Source organism: Podarcis vaucheri (assembly GCF_965113315.1).
Source record: "Podarcis vaucheri genome assembly, chromosome: 15".
In the NCBI taxonomy this organism is placed as follows: domain Eukaryota; kingdom Metazoa; phylum Chordata; class Lepidosauria; order Squamata; family Lacertidae; genus Podarcis; species Podarcis vaucheri.
Window position 1 is genome coordinate 39,948,851 of NC_138753.1, and position 17,320 is coordinate 39,966,170.

A 17,320-nucleotide genomic window follows, 5' to 3' on the forward strand; every position below is an offset into this window, starting at 1 on the left:
TGCAAAGGAAGGTCTTTCAAAGATCCTTTCCATCTTACTTTCATTGACATTGTGTTTGCTGAGGATTTTAGCATCAGGTTAGTTGTAGCCCAATCTTGTGTCCTGGCAATCCACTGAATTCAACGGGGCTTGCTTCTGAGTGAGCAAGTGTAGTCACTGGAGTACAGAGCGCAGCACTTGGATTTGTACTGTTCACAGGCAAACTTTATTTTTATCTGGTTTCTAAGATCAGGTCTCTGTGTAGGCTAACAAAGCTTCAGTGGAGGCCAAGAACATCTGGAAGGCTACATGCCCTTCTCTGTTTTGTTTACAGAGACTTGGAGAGAATCACCTTGCCAAGCATCAATCGCCTGCGTCATTTCATCAATGACACCATCCTAGATGTTTTCTTCTATAATAGCTCCACCTACTGCCAGACCATTGTGGACACAGTTGCTTCAGAAATGAACCGTATCTACTTGCTCTTCTTGGAGAGGAACCCTGATTTTAAAGGGGGAGTCTCAATAGCAGGTCACAGCTTAGGTATATATTCCTTTCTCTTATTTTGATGCATGCAGACATGTTTATTTATTTATTATATTATTATCATCGCATCCTTCCTCACAGAGGTGTTATTTCTGTGGGACCTGACCAGGTCACCTATCCCTGAACAACATAAAGGGATATCGTCAGAATTCCCTTTTCCCATTTCCTTTTCTAGCATCTTAATTGAATGGAGACATTTGTGTCTTGGAATACAACATGTTTTGTATCCTTGCAACCTGTTACTCTATTTTCCCCCAGTCCTATAGTTTCAAAGTGTAAGGTTTCACTCCCATTTAAAGATAGGTTGCCAATCAAAGCAGCCATTCACAAGCAAATAACTCATTTTGTGGCTATTGTGACTAAGTGTCAGATATATCAGCTGCTGGCTGCAAACAGGTTTGGGAAGGCTGAATTACATTCAAAATCTGTCTCAAAAATCTGCAACCAGAACTACAACATTCTATACATGGAAATAAATAAAATGTGAATATATTTCTGTTTAGTATCTTTCATTGCAATATCCAGCTTCTTCGCTCTTCCACTTTCCAACAACAACAACAACAATTTTAAAATGCATTTCCCCCCATGAGGTCATGGGATTGAGAGGGTTTGTTAGTGCAGAAATCAGACTTCCAGAGCAGCTTCCTCTGGCTTTTATTTCAAATGTTTCAAAACCTTTATCATTTTACAGTCTAAAGTTTAAACTTTTTTAAAAAAATCTGATTAAGAGCAGAGCTGCATGTGATGTTTAGTTCCATGATTATTTTAACAAACTTCTTTTTAAATATAAAATGCATCCACTGAAGGCCAAACATGACATGCCGTAGTGTTGTTGCTGTTTTTAAGTAATGGCTACCATGCATAGTGTAAGACAATTTCCATTTGGAGCACGATGGGAGAAACAGTACCAGAATCCCCTAGCTTTCAGAAGTCTCAGTGGAGGAGACTGTTGGAGGTGCTGGGAGTACAATGCTCTAGAAATGTTCTCTTCTCAGCCCTCTTTTGCTGTTTTTTCGCTTGGCAGATCCTCAGGGGCTACAGAGGAGTAGCCCACCTCCCCTGTGTTACTTACATCAGTACATCAGTCCCAACAAACACAAGATGTTAGTGCCCAAAGAGGGCAGGGGCTCCTCCTACTTGATAACATCTGACCAACATCTTGCCTCAAGGAATTTAGAGGCTAATAGGAACACTGAATAAAGCTGCAATAAGCTTAATTTGTTCTCCTTTTTTTTGAAGCCTTGTACCTCTCTCAATTTTTAATAAGTGTAGCTCCCCTTTTATTCTTCTTTTTGTACTCAAGGTGCAAATATAATGATTTAATGAAACAAACTACACTGCTGAGGTTGCACTTCAAAGGGGAAAGAGAAAAAGAGAAAGAACACTGCCACATATTTTCCTCTGGGGGAGAAAAAGCAGCTTGGGGGTAGGATTTCCGGTGGTGAAAGGTATACAAAGGCAGTTTTCCCTGTCAGTCTCCCTCTTCCTAATCTCAGCCTCAGTAAATGCATTTTATTTAAAAAAGGTGGGTGGGGAGTTAAATCACAAGCTTACAGACAATAACTAGCTCCATCCTAGAAAGGGAAGACGAGACATTTGCGGTGCCCTAGATGTTATATTCATGACCTTTCCTCCAAGACACTGACTGTATTCTTTTCTTAGGATCACTTATATTGTTTGATCTTCTCACGAATCAAAAATGTACATCTGATGGAGAGGAAGATAAAAATGAGGTATGCGTTAACATGATTCAACAACTTCCTGAGTTTAAAGCTGGCCTTGTAAGTTCCCTGTGTTTTGGGGAATCTTTGTTGCTTTTGTGCAGATTAGCCTGCTATTCTTCAAAGCTCAGCACTCTGTACTTATTCAAAGGCTAGGTGACTCCACAAAAAGTGCCCCTAAGCTCCTGTGTCAGGGATGGCTGTTTTCCTATTTTGCATGTTTCTCAGAAAATAGGGGGAAATGTCTGCACAGTCTAGCCTGAGATTGGCAAGCCTGGTGCCTCCAGATGTTTTGAACTAGAACTCCCATCAACATTGAATGGGGTAATGAGTTGGAGTCCAACAACATCTGGAGGGTCACAGGTTCCAAATCCTTGGTATAGCCAAAGCTAAGGACTTTTAAGATGTTGATTTTAATAAAGAAGGATCACATATGTGTTTGCTCTTTTACAGCAGGTAAGTTAAGCAAATGCCTAAAATCACCCTTTGATAATACTATATCTTACAATGAAGGGAGTATATAAATCTAAGAAATAAATAAACAAATAATAAAATATAACATTTATAACAGTAATAAAAGAAATGTACACACTGTGATACAATCAGTACTCTAGCAATATAGTCCAGTAGCTATATATTGGTAACTATCCTGTCTTAAGTGTTTTATCAATGCAAATGAAAAGCTGTACAGAAGTGGTATCTATTTTAACAGGAGTCACAAATATCAGCAACTGGCCAAGAAGGTATTGGATCTGTTACAGACATTTTGACGGAGCTTGAGCTTTCTGAATATTGCTCTGTATTCGAGAAGGAAAATGTGGACAGGCAAGCACTGGTAAATATAGAACTTTTGCATTACTTGCTTTGCTCCTGTATGTCTATTTCTTCAGCTTCTAGGCTCCTTCATGAAGATCAATAATGGTAGTTTGTGGGGGAATGGGGAGGGAACAAATCCATTCAGGTCTTTGTTCTGATCTCTTGTGAAAGCGGCTTGCAAGGAGTGGTCACAAGACAACTGCGTTCAAGTGTGGTATCAGCAGCAAAGCTAACCCTGTGTCCAGATGGTGCCAGGAAGCATTTCCTGCCCTCATTCTTGATCTTCTCTGGTGTTGCCTTTTGACAACTAGACAGCAGGTCCCACTGAAGTCCTCTGAAGCTAAGGAGTGGGATGAGCAACTAGAACTTGCTCAATCTGCGAAGGAAGCAACTACTTGACAACAGTGTTACAAGACAGAGCTAAGTTGCTGCACAAGTCTTATAGATGGTTAGTGGTGGAAGAATATTTGCATGAAGAGTTTCTGAAGCTACATTTACCAGTATTGCTGTATTTTTTATAAGGGTGACGTGACCATATTCAACCCTCTGTGTTTCTCAAAGGATAGCACTGAAACACAAGTTACTAAAGCCCAAGGGCTCTTTTCATTTAAGTCACTATCTATTGTAGAACCACAGCTCATATATGTGTGTGTGATTCTTACTGTAACAGGCCTTGTGCACAGAAAAGGAACTTAAAGACATGGGAATTCCCCTGGGACCCAGAATGAAAATTCTGCATTATTTAAGGAACAAAAGCAACAACCAGGTATGTTTGGGGTAATTGTTCAAGTGATTTAAATCCATACCTTCGGTGTTAGGGATTGGAAAAATGCAGAATGCGTTGAATCTCCTTGTACTATAATTTTGTGGATATTGGTAATATTTATTGACTTGAACCAAATGGAACGTCCAGCCCTTTGCTCTCTCCCCACCACCACTTTTGGCAATCGTATCTTCTCTCTCCCCCTTCTGTCTGTCTATTCTATTCTAGTTCGTTAGCAGGCAGGCAGCTCCTGTGCAAGGACATTTCATAATCTCTGGGGTAGGATTGGGCAGACCAGCCCTATCCACTTCTATTCCTCTTTCGCTTGGTTTCCTCCATGCTGCCATTCGGTCCTCTTTCTTCATAAATATGTGTGTGTTTAATTCTACACACACACACACACACACACACACACACTTTTTTTCTTTTACTTTCATTTCTGCAAGGTGATCTGAGCAGGCTGCCTTTTACATATATTTCCTGCTTTAAACTTAAAATCTTGGAATGGTCAGGAAGCACAACTGGTTGAAAAAAGCTGCAGATGGCTCTGCATTGACCTGCCATTGTTCTCAGGGCGGGGGTGGCGGGGGCGACGGGGGCATGGCTTTGTATACATACGTAAGTTGGGCAATACATCTTTGTGTCCAAAAAATTGTCCAGTAGCACCTTAGAGACCAACTAAGTTTGTTCTTGGTATAAGCTTTCGTGTGCATGCACACTTCTTCATATACACTGAAACAGAAGTCACCAAACCCTTATATATAGTGGGAGGGTGGGGTGGGGGTTTTCTACCCCACCTACCTGAATCTATCTCTGTGTGTTTTTTTCCCGTTATTTCTTTATTGGAGAGGAAGTGGAAATTGAGAAATTTCTGACACCTTATGCATACATACTTAGGATGTGGAGGGGACTAAGTTTTGCTGGTTTTATTTCCGTTTTGGACTACCACTTTGGAAGGGAGACAGTTTTTCTTCATGTGTGTGCTACTACTGATGTACCTTGGGACAGACTACATGTTATACAAACAAGCATGCAAGAAAGTCCCAGTGTCTCCTCCCCCTTTTGATTTCTCAAATGAAAAGCTGTTAGGAGGCCAAACTTTGGGGTGAGTGGTAAGATGGATGTGCTTAATATTTCCCTGTCTGCTTTGTTTTCCTTTAAAAATTGTCTCTGCCTCCAGTAGCTTTTCCAGATGAGATGTTCATATTGGGAAATAGCATAAAAATTGGTAGAACTAAGGTAGAGGCATTTGCATTTGTTACTGTTAAGCGCATGTTTGTGTGGAAACTGACTCAAGCCTTTGAATGTCCTGGGCAAAAAGTAAATAATACAATAACTTGAGCAAACAGTGACATTGGCAAATGCATATTGTTTATACTGTAGAAATGCTAAATGGTAATTATTGTGCAACACTGAAACCTTTTTGCAAAGTGAGCTTCTGCTCTTGCAGTAGCCTAGTGGGTTGGGCAGTTGTGCCAGCAGTGTGCTTGAAAGGAATGCTACAGGAGATGGCTGTCTGATTTTTGTTGCAGAATTCTAAAGGGCAGACACCTGCAGCTGCTGGGGAAGGTGGAAATGTCAAGCAGGAGGTACCTGTAAAGCCTACAAATGCAGAGACAAGTTGCCGGCGTCTGGATGTTGTGACAGGGCAGGTAACCCCCACTTCCCACACAACTCTGTGCCAGCCTCAATTTAAGAGCATAATAAATCAACAGATGACCTGTTGGGCTTTGAGTGACTCTTGAACTGTTTTAAGAAAGTATTACTTAAGTTCCCCAAGTCCAGGCCAAATTTGTTTTGGATTTACCTGGCCCAGTCTCACAGCTAGGTTGGGAAAACTTCTATTATTCTCCTATATTATGTCAACAAGCATACCCAATTGACACTGTGTGCTTAGTCTTTCAAAAAAGCTTATTTCAAAGTACCTTGTGAAAGAAGCCTGAGTAAGCTTAGCAGTCATGGAATAAAAGGAGAGATCCTCTTATGGATTAGGAAACTGGTTCAGAAGCAGGCAAAGGGTAGAAATAAATGGATAATTCTCCCAACGGAGGGTTGGTGATAATTAAACCCTTCACTAGCTGGTTCCTAGGTGGATTACCACAGTTTAAAATTTAGAAATAAAAGCTGTTAAATCACTGTCACAGGTATATGGTGGGTTCTGTAGAAAGTGGAATCTTCCAAGGATTAGTATTAGGCACTGTGGTTGTTACCTTGCTCATAAGTGATTTAGAGTTAGGGCAGAGCCATGAGGCTGCCTGGTTTGCTGGTGATATGGTTCAGGGTGTTTAAAACAAAAGGGAATTAGGATGGGTTTGTCTCCCTCAATATTTACAGTACTAGAACTTGGAGACATCCGATGACACTGAATGTTGGAAGATGCAGAAGAAAGTGCCGTATTTTTCTGTGTATAACACGCCCCTATGTATAAGACAACCCCTATTTTTGGGATTGCAACAATCGTCAGCAGGCCTTGCCGCAGCAACCAATCACACACCCAATCGCCACTGCAAATCTCCTGCTGGCTGCTGCCACCAGGCGCCTGTCGCTATCCGTGTATAAGATGACCCACAATTTTTCAGTTATTTCTAAAGAAAAAATACCGTCTTATACACAGAAAAATACGGTACTTCTTCACATAGTTAAACTATGGAATTTGCTCCCACAAGAGATAGCGAGGACCACCAATTTGGTTGGTTTTGAAAGAGAATTAGACACATTCATGGATGGCTATATTCCACCTCCCTTGTTGGAGGCTGTATGCCTCTGGATGGCATGTGCTGAGAATCGTGGGGAGGGCACTGTGGCACTCAGGTCCTGCTTGCAAGCTTCCCATAGGCATCTGGTTTGCTACTGTGAGAACAGGATGCTGGACTCGATGGGCCTTTTGCAGTAGAAGTCTTCTTATATTCTCCTTCAGTATCTTGGTTTGAGGTTTTCAGTACTGGTGATTTAATAAGTTTTATGCTTCTGAATCTTTAAACATCCCAAAGGATAACTCAGGTGTTTAGTCTAACAAATATTTGTCTATCCCAGATAATATGTAACCTAGAGAGCCATCAGAAGCTTCCCGAGCTAGTTAATATCTGAAGCTTAAATTGTTTAAGCTTGGAGAAGAGATTGCCTGAGAAGCCACTCAAAGGTCATTAGAAGGAGAGTAAAATAAAAACCATAATGTCCTGCAGCAGTGAGTTCCACAGGTCAGCTGTGTCATGTGCAGGGAGGGATCGCTTGTTTCATAATTGCTTTGTGCTTAATTTCAAGTAATACACTCTCATAAATTTGCCGCATGAAGTTTATTTCCCACAAAAACAGTATGTTGTATTTAAACTCCATTAGGTCTCTGCAAACTATCCTCAGCTAATCTACAAACCAGAGATCTTCTTTGCCTTTGGCTCCCCTATTGGGATGTTTCTCACTGTGCGAGGGGTGAAAAGGATTGATCCGAACTACAGCCTGCCTACTTGCAAAGGCTTCTTCAATGTATTCCATCCTGTATGTATGAGCAGCAATGTCTTGTTCTCCCACCCCCTCCGGAGGGTCAAATTATTGGGTGCCGTCCCAAGTTATTCACACATCTATTTTTGTGCAATCTCTATAAAATTCATAATGACTAAATTAGGTCTCATTAATTCCAATGGGGCTTAAGTGCAATTAACTTGGTCTGATTCCAACTCAAGATATTTAGATACCCTGCAGTGGCTTTACTGCATAATGTGGAATGTGAACTTAAATGTGGAATGCACTGCTGTCATGGGATCCACAAAGCTTCCATTAAAGGCAGGAATCTGGAACTGGCTGCTCCTTTCATCATCCCTGATCATTGGCCATGCAACTGGGGCTGATGCAGTTTGGAGTCTAACAACATCTGGAAGGCCACATGTTTCCACCCAATTTAAGTGGATTGTAATTGGAAAATATACTGGTACTTGGCATTAAGTGTAGTATATAAATTCTTAAATGAAAACAGAAGAAAACAAAACCACTAACAGATACATACCAGTTCTGTGCCCAGTTAAAGATAAGGTAAAGGGACCTGACAGTAAGAGCTGTTTGACAGTGGAATTTGCTGCCAAGGAGTGCAGTGGAGTCTCCTTCTTTGGAGGTCTTTAAGCAGAGGCTTGACATCCATATGTCAGGAGTGCTCTGATGGTGTTTCCTGCTTGGCAGGGGGTTGGACTCGATGGCCCTTGTGGTCTCTTCCAACTCTATGATTCTATGACCCCTGACAGTTAAGTCTAGTCGCGAACGACTCCGGGGTTGCCGCACTCATCTTACTTTACAGGCCGAGGGAGCTGGTGTTTGTTCGCTCCGCAGTTTTTCCGGATCATGTGGCCAGCATGACTTAGCTGCTTCTGGTGCAACGGAACACCAACACCAGAGCAGCGCACGGAAATGCCGTTTACCTTCCCGTCGGAGCGGTACCTATTAATCTACTTGCACTTTTTGGGGTGCTTTTGAACTGCTAGGTTGGTAGGAGCTGGGACCAAGCAACCATTGCGGGGGTTCGAACCTCTGACCTTTTGATCGGCAAGCCCAAGGCTCAGTGGTTTAGACCACAGTGCCACCTGCGTCCCTACTGTGCCCAGTTAAATGCCAAGTATTCAATTCATTGAAAATAACATAAAATGTGACCATTTTGGACAATTTTGCCTGAAATTCATTTTTATTTCATTATCTTAATAATGATAAGTGAATTTAGGAATCCTTCATTCTTCTAGGTAGTGTAGCACCAGCAAACGTTGGGCAGGGTGGCATCACTAGAAATCCCATCTTCTTTGCTAGGAGACCAGTCCTCTTGCAGACCAGATACTGATGCTGCACCAGAGGGACAGAACTGGGATTCTCTTGGTGTACTTATTGTGCTATCCAACAGTCTGTTGTATGGGGGACACGCTGAAGCTGCCTTGTCAGCAGCAATTCAGGATTTCATGGATGCGAGGGCAGCTCTGCAGTTTTTCCAGTACGTTGTTGGCCTAGGAGCAGTCTAGGAGTGGAGGGGCTTTCTATAAGCTTTCAGGTGCTATGACGAAAGAAAGGTGGGGTGTAAATGAGAGAAAAATAAATAAATAACCCATTTGTCATGTCCCATCTCTGTTTTTGGACTACAACTCCCATCATCCCTAGCTAACAGGACCAGTGGTCAGGGATGATGGGAATTGTAGTCCTAAAACAGCTGGCGGGCCAAGTTTGGCCATCAATGTCCTAACCAAACATACACCTGAACTGAACTTGGAAGAAGGTCTTGGCAGGCAGGTTCAAGCCAAGAATGGGGTCCTTCAGAAATCCTAGTCCTGAACCTTTTAGGGTTAATATGCTGCTGCTAGATATTATTTTTTAATGCAATGTGATTTATATATTTATATATTGCCACTGGTTTTGCTAGTATATTTTAAGAATGATTTTGAATTTAATCATTATATTGTTTTTAGAATTGTTTATAAGCCACCTTAGTGGTCATTTGGAACCAAAAGGTTGGATAGGAGATGTTATATATAAATTAGAATGAAGTGTCTCTGCTTTCTTTCTTCTGCAGTTTGATCCAGTAGCATACAGAATTGAGCCCATGATTGTCCCTGATGTGGAGTTTGATCCAATGCTGCTCCCGCACCACAAGGGGAGGAAGAGAATGCACTTAGGTAAAAGCGAGAGTCTTCCTTCTGCTTGCATCGCCCTTTGAATCTAAGTACGCTCCCAAAAAACCTCCTTATATTTCTGGCTAGTGATTGAACACAAGACATACAGATTGTCTTCTGCTCCCCTTGGGGCAATCATAACACCTATCCTGAGACCCAGGTTTCATTTAGAAAGTTGTGTGCTAGCCCTTCATGATTAAAAAGCAACTATCAGCCTGATTAAATAACAAATCCCTAGTCCATACAGGGAAATGTTTTATTTAAAAACATAACAATATCTAAATAGCTCAGTTAAAGAAATAATTTTCAGGAATTGTTGAAGGTTATTTTGTGGAATGTGGAAATTGATCAAATATTATATACCTGGAGACATTCAAGAGTTGGGTCTAAAAATATTTTATTGTCTAGCAGACTTGATAAATTATTTATAATTATACTAACTCAGATCAAGTGGGATTTGTAACAAAATAATAAATTTTAGACCTAACTAGAAATGTTTTGAATGTTTTTTCCTATAGGAAATTTAACAAAACGAAACACCAATTACCATTTTGACACTTAAAACATTCAAAGCTGTTGATAACTTAGAAGAGATAAATTTTAGACCTAATTAGAAATGTTTTGAATGTTCTTTCCTATAGGAAATTGAACAAAACGAAACACCAATTACCATTTTGACACTTAAAACATTCAAAGCTTTTGATAACTTAGAAGAGAATTTTGTAACTGAGCTTATGCAGTTAGGTACCAAAACTGAAGATGCTCTTTCTGCAATTTATCTACGTATGCTACAATTCACATGCTACAATTCAGACTAATAATTATGACTCATTACATGCTACAAGGGACAAAACAAGAGTTAGGTGCCAAGTTCCCATATCACATTTTGCCTCCCAAAGTTGCTCTTCAGATATTTCTACTTTCTCAGAATGTTAGCCACAATCCTCTGGCAACCTCAACAAGCGATACAAATGATTCTTGAAATAATGTTTTCACTTGTGTACGAAGATGAATAATTCCAGCCATCCATCTTCTGGAAATAAAACAATATGTGAGAAATAATCCAGGGAAACAAGAGAATTGGAGAAAAGTTGAGGAAAGTTCCAGTGGGGCAGGGAGGAAGGGGCGAGAGAGAGATGGTGGAATTGTGAGAATCAAGGATAGGATTGAAGACATGGGGGAAGAAAAAGAAGAGGGTGTTAAGAACTGAGTGGTGCTGAAGCTATGAGGATAAGCCACAAGGGGTCCACGGGTAAGAGAGATGTATTCTGACCTGTTGATGACATATTTTTAATTGCAGGCTTTCAGAACAGGCTGGTTTTTTTAATTGTAAGGCTGTTTTTACCTTCTCCTTTTCAGAACTGAAGGAAGGCCTCACGCGAATGAGCATGGACCTCAAAAACAATTTACTGGGCTCCTTGAGAACAGCTTGGCAGTCATTCACCAGGACTTCACTTCCAGCTGTGGAGGCAGGAGCCACTGGAGATACAGAACAAGTATTGGAAGCTGAAGCCAGTTCAGAGAAACAGACTGGTGAGCAGGGGCTTAATTGTAGTTTGTAAACAGAAGAACAAGGTGCAGAATCCAGCAGAACCCACCCATTCTTCCTGTTGCAACCAAGGGAAAATTTTGCCTGTTGCTCTGCACAAGTCCTTGCAAGATGCTTCCATTGATGCATTTATACAAGTTCTGTTCTGCCCTTCATTGTCAAGTGATCTTAAGCTGGCTAAAACAAATATCTGTACTGCCCTGCCCAGATATACAGTAAAAACAAATGTATACATCAGCATTCAAGATAAGTATGTTACATAAAAGTGAACAACATAAAGCAGAATGAAAAGCAGCTCACTTAACCTGCTCCTATTCAGTGTTAAAATAAGTAACCTCAATCATGTCCGACTCTGCCCCAGCCAGGTGACTAGTGGTGAGTCTTTAATTGGCACTGGAAGTTAAGCAGTGTCACCACCAGTTGTATATTAAGGGGAAGGATGTTCCACAGCTGGGGTTCCACCTCTGAGAAGGCCTTGTCTTGAGCCAAAGAGCTACAGACTACAGGCTTCTCACAGAGATGACATGACCAGTACATCCCCAACAGATTTTAATTCCTTGGCAGGGCAGGGAGAGATGCTCCTTAAGTTAACTGGGTTCAGCGTGGTTCAGGGTTACATACATCAACATTAAAACCTTGTATTTGGCTTGGTAGCATATAGGCAGTCAGCGCAGACCCTTCAAAACCCATGTTATATGCTTCTAGCTGGCTGAGTCAGTCCAAACTGGCAGCAGCCTTGTGTACCAGCTGCAGCTTCTCAACTGTTTTAAAGGACAGCCCTGTGCACATCACATTAAAGGCAACATAAATGAGGTTCCTGGGTTTCATCCATTCAAGCACTGACCTGACCCGAACTTGCTCAGCTCTCTGCAAGATGGTGGTCTCTTACTCCTTAGACTATCAACCATGTTAGAGTTACAGATAGGTAGCCGTGTTGGTCTGCCATAGTCAAAATAAAAAATTCCTTCCAGTAGCACCTTAAAGACCAACTAAGTTAGTTCTTGGTATGAGCTTTTGTGTGCATGCACATGAAAGCTCATACCAAGAACTAACTTAGTTGGTCTTTAAGGTGCTACTGGAAGGAATTTTTTATTTTAACCATGTTAGAGTTTTGAATAATTTTGTCAATTCATTTAGGTATCCTTTGGCCAGATACTGATGACTTTTGCTCCCTTTGAATTTGTGCTCTGTAATATTTGGGCCTGCACATGGACTGGTATAACTCTTGCCAAAATGTCAAATTAGTTTTGTTTTGGCAGCAGTCACCCCTTGTTTTCAGTTGCCTATGGAGATGCTTGCAAAGATGTCTGCATCTAGTGTGTGACATCTTACTCCTCCTTAGGCAGGAAACATGACTTGCAATACCTGTTAGCATTGGACAGTCATGCCTTCACCAACCCAGCCTGGTAACCAATTTTAGCTGTGTATATTAATGCTGTCTTTCTTTCTTAAACAATTCAGATAGGAAACCTGAGGAGCCAACCACACCAGTGAAAGAAGAGTCTGCCCCAGTTAACGTGGGTATGCTCAATGGTGGCCACCGCATTGACTACGTGCTTCAAGAGAAGCCAATCGAAAGCTTTAATGAGTACCTGTTTGCACTGCAAGGCCATCTCTGCTACTGGTAAACAAGTTTTTAAAAAATGTGTCTTTAAATTAATTAGCAATTTCCCTCATCTTCCAAGAAGCTCAGAGCGATATATATGTTCTCCCTTACTGGGGGCAAGATCTATCAATAGGCAGAACAAGGTTCTCTGAAGACTTTCCAGTAGGAGCCAAACAAGGGGTTTCCATCACTTTCAGCCAAGGAGGTGGGGTGGGACAGTCTCATAACTTTCCAGCCACTTTCAGGAGTAATAACTTCTGGGAGGACATAGGAAACTGACAAGAGTAATGCAAACATGCTTATTATTGTCCTGAACACTTCATTCAAAGTTGTGTCTTCAACAATCATAACTATAGCTGTGGGATGAGATGATTGTGTGTGTGTTAAGTGTTAGGATTGTCCTTTTTCCTGGTGCCTAAGTAAATCTGCCACCTGGGCACACTTGCTCTATATGTAGTTCTAATAAGTAATTCATTGTATACATATTTAACTTCCAGGGAGTCAGAGGACACAGTGCTGTTGCTGCTGAAAGAGATTTACCAAACAATGGGCATCGGCATGGACCAGCCCCTTCCATAAAGCCAGATTAACCAGCCGCACCAAATGTAAGTTGCCCTGTCTTTCTACTCATCACCCAGTTGGGAAAAGTGCAAAAAACTATTTTGGCTGTGGTGTGTGCACTCAACTCACAATGAATGCTGTTTGCAGATTTTGTGGGTTGTTGGTAGTGCTTCAAAAACCTACCAAGCCGGTTTGGCCAAGCATGACCCTAGGACTCAATAAATGAATGTGTAAGCCACAAATTAATATGTGTTTCTCATACCACCTTCAGCGTTCTTGTTTGTCCACAGCTAAAGTGGCTCGGAGTCAAATGGCCGTGAAGGAACAGTAACAGCCTTAATTCCACAATCCTAAACAATACAGTGAAGTAATGGTTAATTCATTACAGTGAATCAAAATCTTTTTTATTGCAGCAAACTTTATTTTCATCATACTGTACTGATGTTTAGCTGGTGTAGGGGCATGTCTATGTACTTGTAGTTTTTTGTTTTAGCGGGGTGCACCCATTATCATCCAAGAAACATAGTAGGAATAGCAGTGGCTGTCTTGAGTTGTCCTCAGAATATAACATGATTGAGTGAAATCTCTTTTTCCATTGATAGTACAGGGCAGAAAGAGGCACTCTCCTTTCTCCAGACCTATTTCCTGCTTTTCTGATTGCTTACTGTTTGTGAAAGAAGCGTAGACAACTGCCACATAACCTCCTCCCAAATGAATATACTTTGTTTAAACAATGCAAATTTAATATTTTAGCTAAAAGTCACTAAAACAATTCATTATCTTTTGTTTTTCAATTTTTTTGCAGTCTAAGTTGCACTGTTGAATGCTACTGTTTTTTTAGAGATTTCTCATAGAGCTACACGATGCATTCAGTACTATCCTTTTCCTAATTGTCACTTATGTTGACACTTAAATGTTTTTTTACCCAGTGTTTGCAGTTTTGAAATAGCCATAACGTAGTTCCCATCCCACTTTGATTTCTGCATCCATCCATCCACCACTGGCCTAGCTAATCTTTACCTGTTGCTTCCTTAGATTTGCTCCATGTTGAAAACTCATCAAGGCTCCTGTCCACCTTCCTCTTGTCTCCTCTGTTGCTGCTGTGCCCAGCATGCTTCACCCCCACGGCCTGGAGCTCTGGAGGACTCACCACCCAAGTCTTATTCCATGGGAAGTGCAGCAAGCACTTTGACTCTCTGGGCTGTCTCCTCTGGCTAGAGGTTAGCGTGTGTCAAGTTGCAATACCACCCGCATCAGGTCTAGTGGTGCACTAGGCGGGGCCAGGAATCGGTGCTAAAACTTCACACCTCCTCTTGAGTTGGAAAGCCATGATACAGGACGTTGATACCAAACTGGGGAGATACCACACTTTGCTGAGTAAAGCTGTGAGGAATGTGGGCATATGGAAATGCTTGTTTTGTGGCTGCACTGGACACCCAGCACCAGACGTTTTTGAGTAGATTTTTGTTCCTTCAAACCTTATTGCTGCTGCTTTGCCCAACAGGTGGAGCTACAGACCAAAGCAAAAAGGCCAGTTCCTGTCCCTACCATAGCAAGCGCTATTGTGCTGGTAATTCCCATGTATCGTCCTGTACCAACTTTGCTACAACAGGAAAAGCACATAGGCACTCACTTAGGAATAAACTAGACAGGTGCTTGGAAAAACCCTGTAAATCTGTATCTGGCTCAGGTGACTCCTCAGATTCTGAAATTGTCTCTGTTGTCTGCTTAGTGTAGTTCTTATCCAAACAGCTTTAGCATACTGGAGAAGCTCCATTTCATTTGTATCTTTGCTGTCCATGCTGTGTTAAGAGCTGCAATGATCCAGCAGCTATGCAATAAGGAAGAGCGCCTGAGCTGCTGGCAGGCTCTTCCCCTGAGCTAGGTTCAATAAGAATAGGATGCCCTACTACAAGTGTTTGGAAAGGATTATGCATCGCAAAGATGGTGCCTGTGACTGCACATCCACTCACTTTACAGCTAATTCTGATCTCATTTGTCAGCGGGTGAGTGGGATAAGTCTGGGTCAAGGGGAATCATGTTTCCCAACCCTTTAAACCTATACCTACTTACCAAGAGATCCTGGTGGTGAATTAAAACTGTGCCTGTGCCCATTTAGTAGGTTGTGTTTTAAAACAGAGTAGCAGTAGCTCTGCACCTGCACTTTTCACACAGGAGATCATATTTTTTTCCTGACAAAACATAGGAAGGTGGTTGGCCAACTGCTCACCAAGTTGATATGCTGAGCTGTATATTGAATACAGGAGGCCACTAATATATTTACTCACCTCCATTTTCTCCTTGCTACCAGTTCTTCAAGTCCTGTAGTAAGCAAGGAGAAAGGCGAATTCTGCTTCACTTGCCCTTGAAGGTTGAGTAAGGAAAGAAACAGTGCTGTTTCTCTAAGCTGAATGCGCTGCTGGGGGTGGGTGGTCCACACTAGAGGGCAAGGGGAACTTACTTGCTGCTGGAAAAAAATGTGGAACTGTAACCTGAAACAGGTAACCGTCAGGTGAGTCCGGATGCAGCAGGGGCTCACTTCACCTGTGTCTCAGCATGGCCTCAGAGGATTTGCTCATATTTTCAGAAAGCCCCTTCTACAAAGGCAACAGCAAACAATGTGTCATGCTATTATTCTCTCTGTATTGTGTATCAAAACTCTTTGTCGGTATTCAGTTTGGTTATTCATCCTATGTATTTGCACTATTTGTTTCTGCATTGTTCATCATCTCATCCACTTGTGCTGCAGTTGAGGGCTCATCCACTCTTCACCTTTTGCCCTGTGCTTCCTAGGTACAGGTTCCAGCTCCCAAGCCCACCCCACCACTGCTTTCCCCAGGAAAACCCACAAACAACCGTTCAGGTTTTCTGCGGAATTGTTTTCAGGGGTAAAGAGCAGGTTTTCATAGGGAAAGTGCTGGGGCAAAAAAAATAAAAAAAGCACACTTTGGAGCTTTAAAGCATGGACCTCTGCCTAGGAAGCACAACACAAAAGGAAGTCTGGGTGACCCTGAGTGATGCTATTTGACACAACCAAGTTCTGGATTAGAATCTCTAGCAGCAGTTATAGGAAGAGTCCAGCCTCGGTCAATCAATTCCCAAACAGCTGTTGAAGTTTATGCACTTTGTAAAATATGTCTATTTAAAAAGTTATTTAATTCTTTTTCCAGTAAATATCTGACTTTGGTGCATTTATTGGCCTCTGTAAGGAGAACCTTGGAAGTCTGAGGGCCTAAGGACACTTTATTGTGTTCCAATATAGGAACCCAAGCAAGGTTGGAAAAAAGCAGTGAATATGCTTTTCTCGTGTAATTAGAGAATGTCCACAAGTGATTATAGCTTACTGCTTAGCCAGATACCTGACTTCTGTCATTCTGTGCACTGTGACAGAAATCAGCAATTCATCCAGCAATTGTCAACTTGCAAAAGATGCACATCTTTTTCCCCAGCATGTTCCTGTGTTGGAAGATAAATACCACAAGGAGCAGCCCCCAAATGCAGAACTTGCCTGAATTTCCTATTCCCTTTTCCCACTTCCCCTCTGTGAGGCCAAATACCATAGCTCTAGACTTGAGGCAGTAGTTGATGTTTGCTCTGTGTGCATCTTGTCTGTGTTGTAGTAAAATCCTGAAGTGCAAATGACAGAAATGGTCCTTAAAATTATGAATGTTTAAGGATGTACATCTGTAAGTTTCACCACTCACTGCAATCTAAGTTGCCATATTGTAGATGCTTCATACATCAGGAAAACATGCTGAAATACTGTGTCTTTATCATAGACATTAGCTTGATACTTGCAGAAGTAAAAATTATTGCTTTCATTCTAGGACTGTGCTACATACCTAAACCTTTTTGTCACACTTTTTATACCACAGTGCAGTTGTACTGTGCAATAAGTCAAAGCAGTAGCACTTCTCTTAGAACCATGGTTTGTATCAAACCAATTTTTTTCTCAGAGTAGACCCATTGAAGTTCATGAAACTGTTTGCCATTTCAGTGGGTCTACTCTGAGTATGACCAGCTTTATCTGCAAGCTTGCACCCCAGTGTTAAGATCTGCAGGTGCTAGTGATGAGAGTGTCTAATTTCTGTGGTTGCTTGTGGGCCAAAAAGAGTCTTAGTAATGAAATGTGTGGATGATGAATTT

General features: G+C 41.6%; 1 protein-coding gene across 2 annotated transcripts in view; it reads left to right on the forward strand.

Moving 5' to 3' along the window:
* The window catches only part of DDHD2 (DDHD domain containing 2), a 28,075-nt gene extending 11,710 nt beyond the window's left edge, over positions 1–16,365 (forward strand). For both annotated transcript variants that reach the window (XM_082200418.1, XM_082200417.1), the window contains exons 8-18: positions 314–522; positions 2,188–2,258; positions 2,959–3,081; positions 3,733–3,828; positions 5,358–5,477; positions 7,162–7,317; positions 9,359–9,461; positions 10,818–10,991; positions 12,469–12,631; positions 13,111–13,218; positions 14,210–16,365. In XM_082200418.1, the coding sequence (XP_082056544.1) occupies positions 314–522; positions 2,188–2,258; positions 2,959–3,081; positions 3,733–3,828; positions 5,358–5,477; positions 7,162–7,317; positions 9,359–9,461; positions 10,818–10,991; positions 12,469–12,631; positions 13,111–13,192 (1,297 nt within the window). In that variant the 3' untranslated portion in view covers positions 13,193–13,218; positions 14,210–16,365. The remainder of the gene's footprint in view (positions 1–313; positions 523–2,187; positions 2,259–2,958; positions 3,082–3,732; positions 3,829–5,357; positions 5,478–7,161; positions 7,318–9,358; positions 9,462–10,817; positions 10,992–12,468; positions 12,632–13,110; positions 13,219–14,209) is intronic.
* Positions 16,366–17,320: the final 955 nt, after the last annotated feature.